At 40.9% G+C, this 8,602-nt stretch overlaps 1 protein-coding gene across 1 annotated transcript; it reads left to right on the forward strand.

Annotated features, from left to right (window-relative positions):
* The first annotated feature begins 200 nt into the window (after positions 1-200).
* On the forward strand, positions 201-5,628 carry LOC118755686. Its single transcript, XM_036490511.1, has 2 exons — positions 201-360; positions 4,447-5,628. Exon 2 carries the CDS (start codon positions 4,456-4,458, stop codon positions 5,626-5,628), a length of 1,173 nt encoding a protein of 390 aa, XP_036346404.1. The 5' UTR covers positions 201-360; positions 4,447-4,455.
* Positions 5,629-8,602: the final 2,974 nt, after the last annotated feature.

Consider the following 8,602-nt stretch of genomic DNA (forward strand, 5'->3'; position numbering starts at 1 on the left):
TTTTTTTCCATTTTCTTTTTTCAATTGACATTGGTGCTACTGCGGGAGTTGCGACCCACTGGTTCACCGATCGTTCATGGTCCAACTACGCCGGAATTAAAAGTAACCATCATTTATATATATTAAAAGGTCGCGGAAGCTAGCACAAAACGCCCCAGATTAGACACGGATCGAGCAGACGTCTGTCCATACAAAATAATAAGGAGCCAAAGGACCGATTTACACGGTGCGGCAACAACGCAAAAGCGCTCAAATTACCACCAGCTCACCAGAAACCCTACCAACACAGCGACACATAAAGGCGCAAATCTGTCCAGCAAACAGCACAAGTCACCAAAAGTTCAAAAACTAATTACAAAGGTACGTGGTTGTCGTTTCAAGCACATTATTTTATGTATTATTGGTGAAAACGTGATAAATACCGAAAAATTCGCGCACTTAAAAGCCAGTAATAACCGATAGTGATTTTGTGGAAAATCGTGAACAGTGAATTTCAATTATTAATATAATTTGTCGAAACATTGAACAAAACTTGTGAGCATAGGTACATACATACATACGGGTATGCAAGACAAACTCCAGTGCGCGCGACAGCGATTGTAGTAAAAACTTTTCACGTGAGTTGTTTGTGTAATTATTCTTTTAAACAACACTGCAACACACTTTTTTCACTAAGTTTCGGGGCTCAAAATTATTTTCCAATATCTTCAAAATACATATTCAATTCGATGATTTTTGGCTTTCATCACGTTTATTGTATTTAGTTCGAGTTGCATTTTCAATTCTTTACGCACAAATACACATGTATGTATGTACATCAACACTAACACATCACGGAGTTTGATTCTAACCTCACTTGTTATTAATTTGGTTGGCAATTTTGAGTTCACTTTAAATTTTCATCCACAAAATCACTATTCGCATGCGGCATACAATATTGGACAAATAAGAAGTCACTCCATTAAGTAGACTAATAATTCAATTACAATTGAGAGTTGGGTGGCGAGTTTTTAGATTCTGCAATCATAAGAAAAAAGTAAAATATATATATATACTTACAGATACATACATACGTATAACCTTTAAAACATACATACATATATATATTATTACAAATAAAAGAATATATCTTGATACGTGTGAAGGTACACTAGAAATTCTTGTGTTAAAATCTGGGATTGTGGTGGTCTCTAAGCATTTTTCTCAAGTGAAGTCGTACTTGAATCTTGGTCTTCAGTGGTTTTTCTGTACTAAATAATACCTGTCAGTTTGCAAAATTTTTTGTTCTGATATACAAAATGGATAAATTCATAAAATTGACTGATTCTGTGGCAGAATTTGAGGCCGACTATAATGACACGGCCCAAATTGACCACACAAAATATACCCTCACTCTTCAGCAAGAGGAACTTAAGGCAATATGGAGAAAGGTAAAAACAGCTTACGAAGAATTAGTGCATTCCGACACGTTAGACGCTAAAGGAGTCTCTGCGGTTAAACCTAGGTATAAGAGCTCCTATTGTGTTTATTTGCGCTGCATGTCGAACATGTAAGATTTCCAGGCAAAGTTAGTCAAGGGCGAAAAAGATACAGAGGGCGTGTCTGTCCAGGAACACAATATACATCTGCCCCCGTGCGATACGGACGTGTTCAAAGGCGACTACCTCTCTTGGCCAACATTCCGAGACATGTTTACGGCCATATATATACTGAATAAGCGCCTTACCCCGGTTGAGAAATTATTCCACCTAACCAAAAAACACAGGGGGAGGCCAAAGATATCGTACAAAAATGCCCACTTACTAACGAGGGATTTGCCACTGCATGGAAAAATTTAACTGATAGGTACGAGAACAAACGTATTCTCGTAAACTCCCAGTTACAAATTCTTTTTAATTTAAAGTCGGTAGAAAACGAGTGCGGAATCTCGATTAAGAAACTACAGCGAGATATAAATAATTGCATCTCATCATTAAAAAGCCATAAAATTGACATATCAAACTGGGATGCAATATTTACTTATCTCTGCTCAACGAAGTTGCCAGAAAGTACCTTAGCATTGTGGGAACAAACGATCGAGAACAAGACGGAAATATCCAAGTGGGAGGATATGGACAAATTTCTGTCCAACCGATTCCAAACTCTTGAAACCGTCTCGGGCATAACAGGTATTAGACATACCAAAACCCCAAAGCCCCACAATAGTAGGCATACAAATGAAACACCGCAAAAAAGACTTGGCGCATTTCAAGCTTCTGTAGCCAAAACCACGTGTGTATTCTGCAAAAGCAGTAACCACAAATTATCGAAATGCCACAAATTTCTCGAACTCACGGTGTCAAACAGAATAGCCTTCATTAAGGAGAATCGTGGCTGCTTGAACTGCTTATCCTTTGGACATACTGTGTCAAGGTGTACATGCTCATTTAACTGCAGCACCTGTCACCAAAGGCACCACACGCTCCTGCATAATCAAGCAGCTCAGCCAAAAGCAGCCATGAACCAAAGGCAACAACCAAATTTTTCAGATGACACGCCGTCAACTTCTGCGCAAGCCCAGGCCAGACGCAACTCTGAAAAAGGAAATAGGAGTCCGGTTAATAACGTTAAGTCCTGTTTTGCCAGCACGAACAAGGTAGTCCTATTAGGAACGGCACGTGTCAATATCTTCTTCAATAATACTAATTTTTCCGCCCGTGCACTAATAGACTCCGGTTCGGAATGTTCGTTCATATCAGAAAGACTTAAACGCCGAATTAACCTACCATCCAAAAGTTTGAATGCTCAGGTGTCAGGCATCAACAACACCGTTTCAGCCCAAGTCAAAGAAGCGTGTTTAATACAGTTGCGGTCACCGATTGACCCTTTAATAAAAATAGATACCACTGTCCTGGTTCTACCACAGCTTACAGGAAATCTGCCGACTTGCCAGATCAATGCTATGACTAAGCAAGCGTTTCCGGATTTAGTATTAGCTGACAAGAGATTCTTCATAAATGAGCAAGTTGATCTTGTACTAGGCGGCGATATTTACGCCCAAATAATATTGAGTGGCATACAGAAGAATGTTTTAGGTACCCTGCTTGCGCAAGAGACTGTATTCGGCTGGATACTAACCGGTCAAACTGAGGCAACAGGGCCAACGAATAAATGCGTTTCATTCTTCAACGAAGTCACTCTAGACAAACAATTAGCGTATTTTTGGGAATTAGAGGACATCCCAAAGAACCATACATACAACAGAGAGGAAGTTTACTGCGAGGACCTGTACAAACGCACAACTAAAAGGAACAAAGATGGAAAATATACAGTATCGTTGCCATTCAAAATGGATTTTCCAGGGAGCGTGCGGTTAGGACCCTCTCTCAAGAGCGCTTGCTCTCAATTTTTTCGCGTCTAGCAAAGGACCCACTCCTACAAACGGAGTATAATAGGGTACTGTCCGAGTACGAAACTTTAGGACATATGACGCGAATTTCCAGCCACATCCAAGCTGATGAGTGTGAAAATTATTTTTTATCTCATCATGCCGTCCGGAAGGAAGAGAGCACCACCACCAAAGTACGGGTGGTGTTCAATGCGTCGTGTCCGACAGCTAATGGGGTGAGTCTCAATTAGTCTGTTCCAATAGCAGTCCGGTTTACAGGATTTAGTCAGAACTTACAGGAAGTCGTTCCTATTGACATAAAACCTGTAAGTGGGAACACATTTGAGAGAGTAACTGAGCAACTGTTCCTAGTCAGAAGTTACAGGATTTAGTCCGGAGTTTTTTTTCCTGTAAGTTCATGAAAAGTGTCAAACGATCAGCTGATTTACATGTGCAAACAAAAACAGAAAGCGGCGAAAGCAAAGAACCTTATATTTGTTAAAAAATGGAAGTATACAACGAAATATTTGAATATGTATAGATTTTAATAATTATTTAGTGATATTTCAGCCAAATCAGTGTAGTCCCAATGACATGTAAACAAACCGTCTGACGTTTTTACAGGAAATAGTGCTTTTTGCGTTCCTATGGACTTCTGCATCTGTTCTCCTTTTACTCTCATTTGAGAGCGTAAAATGGTAGTTTGACAGTTCCACAGGTTTTAGTCCGAAGTTCAAAGGAACAGACTAAATGATGTGCTTCATCCTGGTCCAGTCCTGCAAAATGACAGCTCACCGATGCGAGCACAGAAATCAAAGTCGATAACCGTGTGTCGATGCATAAACATGAGGTGCCCCACACACTTTATGCAAAACTCATGCAATATTATGCACACTATACACTATCACAAGACAGTGATATATGAGACCACCCGTACCATAAAATATACGAAATTTACAATAACCACACATAATAAAGTTTCTTTGCTACTCGCCACCCAACCATAATATACATATATATACAAGTACGTATATCTATATAGCCAAATATACACAAAAGGGAAAAAATAATGATTTCAGACATCAACGATGACTCGCTTCACCTCGATGAGAAAGAAGGCCGAGCAACAATCAAACCGCTTTGCTCTTGCGTGCCGTTTATGCCAAGGTATGCATCCGATACGGCTCTGCCCATCATTCCGCGGTAAAACTACCGAAGAGAGACTGAGGGAGGCACTGATTGGTCGCTTCTGCGGAAACTGCCTGTCCATGATGCATCGGTCTGACAAGTGCACGAGCGAAGAAAGATGTCGCGAAAAACACCACACAACGCTGCACATGGATGACGAATCCGAACCCCTTCAGCCGATTGATACACGCCCATGGAGCGAGCAAGTTGCTAGTGAGGACGAGTCCGAACGCGCGTTATCTATCAACGCGTCCGACCACGCAGACGAAACCAGGCCGCTCCGCCTAGAAGATGAACCAGCAGAATCCACACCGGAATCTGGGACTCCCCTCCCGACTATAACCAGGGGATCGGAAACTCGGCCTTTCAGACCCCTGTTAGCACACGAACGACGCCGAGAACGTGGATCGGAAACACGGCCTTTCCGACCGCGGTCAACAGCCCGGCTGAACCGTAGAGCGGAAACTAGGCCTTTCCGCCTGCGGCAAAAGCGAGAGGAGTCAACCTGGCCCAATCGCGATCAGGGTAGACTGGAGACGAGGCCTCGCCAGCTATCCATCGCATTTCGAGCGGGTCGACTCGCACGCGAAACCCAAGCGTTACGACCGGTCACGTCTATTGCTCCGACGGTCGTGGTAAAAATAGAAGCTCGTGGACGGCTGCACCTTATACGCGCGTTGATCGACGTATGCTCTCCGACTTCTATAATTGCAACAGATTTAGCGGTAAAACTCAGGCTTGACGTTTCAAATTTCGGAACCCAACGTGGCTGTCTACTGCGTCTGAGGGGAAAACACGGCCAGAACACCAGGTTGGCTATCCACGCCACAACGATAAACAATTACGTCCGTGTTAGCCCCACTAGTTGCGTCGATCCGTCAGTAGCGACAGCGTATACGCACATACGATTAGCGGATCCAAACTTTTATACGTCGACACCGATTCGCTTAGTACTGGGAGCCGACGTATACCCAGACATCGTACTGCCGGGTATGCTCCCAAACACGTTTGGTCCCTTTATCGCCCAAAGCACAATTTTTGGATGGATGCTGGATGGAGTATGTCGCTCCTAAATTCAATTTTTGATTTTTTTTAAACATGAATTTTTTACTGAATTTTGAAATTTTTTATCAATAAATGTGCTCTGAAATGTTCAACCATACCTGTTTCATTAGTATTTCTTCCTTTTATTCTTTCATTAGCTAGGAAACTAAGACGTGGACCACCGGAACTTGGAGGCATCCTGCCACTGGAAACAATAATAATCTTTTTTTTCTCAAATGAATTGTTATTTTACATATATTTAGACTGTTTTTTTCTACTTCTTAGTACTCAGTCCGGCGTGGTGGCTGAAGCCCTCGACCGATGTTGCTGATAGCAAGGGGGGCCGGCATGTTTAGGCCCTCATGCAAAACCAAATGATTTAAAGGTCGAACCACCCTAATGTAAAAGTGCATTGACTTGAGCCGACCACACAAACCTACTCAGGCATATATACGGCCTACCTTTATTGCTACGCCGTTAGCAATAAATGTATTATTTCCCGTTGTAATATAATTTCGTTAAGTTTCCCCTCCGAGCAGTTGGCTGCCGGCGGGTAAACTTAACTTTGTCATAGCGGGACCTTTTCACTTCATTCGAGCTATCAAGGAGACCGGACGAATTTAGCCATCACCCAGCGATACATATTAAAAGGTAATTATATTGTACACCCACTGAGTTATTTGATAATAAAGCCAATTGAAATTCAAAGCTATTATCCACTAATACACTTGGTTGTGTTTTTTTCCATTTTCTTTTTTCAATTGACATTGGTGCTACTGCGGGAGTTGCGACCCACTGGTTCACCGATCGTTCATGGTCCAACTACGCCGGAATTAAAAGTAACCATCATTTATATATATTAAAAGGTCGCGGAAGCTAGCACAAAACGCCCCAGATTAGACACGGATCGAGCAGACGTCTGTCCATACAAAATAATAAGGAGCCAAAGGACCGATTTACACGGTGCGGCAACAACGCAAAAGCGCTCAAATTACCACCAGCTCACCAGAAACCCTACCAACACAGCGACACATAAAGGCGCAAATCTGTCCAGCAAACAGCACAAGTCACCAAAAGTTCAAAAACTAATTACAAAGGTACGTGGTTGTCGTTTCAAGCACATTATTTTATGTATTATTGGTGAAAACGTGATAAATACCGAAAAATTCGCGCACTTAAAAGCCAGTAATAACCGATAGTGATTTTGTGGAAAATCGTGAACAGTGAATTTCAATTATTAATATAATTTGTCGAAACATTGAACAAAACTTGTGAGCATAGGTACATACATACATACGGGTATGCAAGACAAACTCCAGTGCGCGCGACAGCGATTGTAGTAAAAACTTTTCACGTGAGTTGTTTGTGTAATTATTCTTTTAAACAACACTGCAACACACTTTTTTCACTAAGTTTCGGGGCTCAAAATTATTTTCCAATATCTTCAAAATACATATTCAATTCGATGATTTTTGGCTTTCATCACGTTTATTGTATTTAGTTCGAGTTGCATTTTCAATTCTTTACGCACAAATACACATGTATGTATGTACATCAACACTAACACATCACGGAGTTTGATTCTAACCTCACTTGTTATTAATTTGGTTGGCAATTTTGAGTTCACTTTAAATTTTCATCCACAAAATCACTATTCGCATGCGGCATACAATATTGGACAAATAAGAAGTCACTCCATTAAGTAGACTAATAATTCAATTACAATTGAGAGTTGGGTGGCGAGTTTTTAGATTCTGCAATCATAAGAAAAAAGTAAAATATATATATATACTTACAGATACATACATACGTATAACCTTTAAAACATACATACATATATATATTATTACAAATAAAAGAATATATCTTGATACGTGTGAAGGTACACTAGAAATTCTTGTGTTAAAATCTGGGATTGTGGTGGTCTCTAAGCATTTTTCTCAAGTGAAGTCGTACTTGAATCTTGGTCTTCAGTGGTTTTTCTGTACTAAATAATACCTGTCAGTTTGCAAAATTTTTTGTTCTGATATACAAAATGGATAAATTCATAAAATTGACTGATTCTGTGGCAGAATTTGAGGCCGACTATAATGACACGGCCCAAATTGACCACACAAAATATACCCTCACTCTTCAGCAAGAGGAACTTAAGGCAATATGGAGAAAGGTAAAAACAGCTTACGAAGAATTAGTGCATTCCGACACGTTAGACGCTAAAGGAGTCTCTGCGGTTAAACCTAGGTATAAGAGCTCCTATTGTGTTTATTTGCGCTGCATGTCGAACATGTAAGATTTCCAGGCAAAGTTAGTCAAGGGCGAAAAAGATACAGAGGGCGTGTCTGTCCAGGAACACAATATACATCTGCCCCCGTGCGATACGGACGTGTTCAAAGGCGACTACCTCTCTTGGCCAACATTCCGAGACATGTTTACGGCCATATATATACTGAATAAGCGCCTTACCCCGGTTGAGAAATTATTCCACCTAACCAAAAAACACAGGGGGAGGCCAAAGATATCGTACAAAAATGCCCACTTACTAACGAGGGATTTGCCACTGCATGGAAAAATTTAACTGATAGGTACGAGAACAAACGTATTCTCGTAAACTCCCAGTTACAAATTCTTTTTAATTTAAAGTCGGTAGAAAACGAGTGCGGAATCTCGATTAAGAAACTACAGCGAGATATAAATAATTGCATCTCATCATTAAAAAGCCATAAAATTGACATATCAAACTGGGATGCAATATTTACTTATCTCTGCTCAACGAAGTTGCCAGAAAGTACCTTAGCATTGTGGGAACAAACGATCGAGAACAAGACGGAAATATCCAAGTGGGAGGATATGGACAAATTTCTGTCCAACCGATTCCAAACTCTTGAAACCGTCTCGGGCATAACAGGTATTAGACATACCAAAACCCCAAAGCCCCACAATAGTAGGCATACAAATGAAACACCGCAAAAAAGACTTGGCGCATTTCAAGCTTCTGTAGCCAAA

Source organism: Rhagoletis pomonella, unplaced genomic scaffold (assembly GCF_013731165.1).
Source record: "Rhagoletis pomonella isolate Grant_MI unplaced genomic scaffold, Rhpom_1.0 Rhpom_scaffold_07030, whole genome shotgun sequence".
NCBI lineage: Eukaryota > Metazoa > Arthropoda > Insecta > Diptera > Tephritidae > Rhagoletis > Rhagoletis pomonella.

Excerpts from the sequence above, each read along its gene's own strand:
- LOC118755686 (XM_036490511.1), top strand. The coding sequence starts at position 4,456 with ATGACTCGCTTCACCTCGATGAGAAAGAAGGCCGAGCAACAATCAAAC.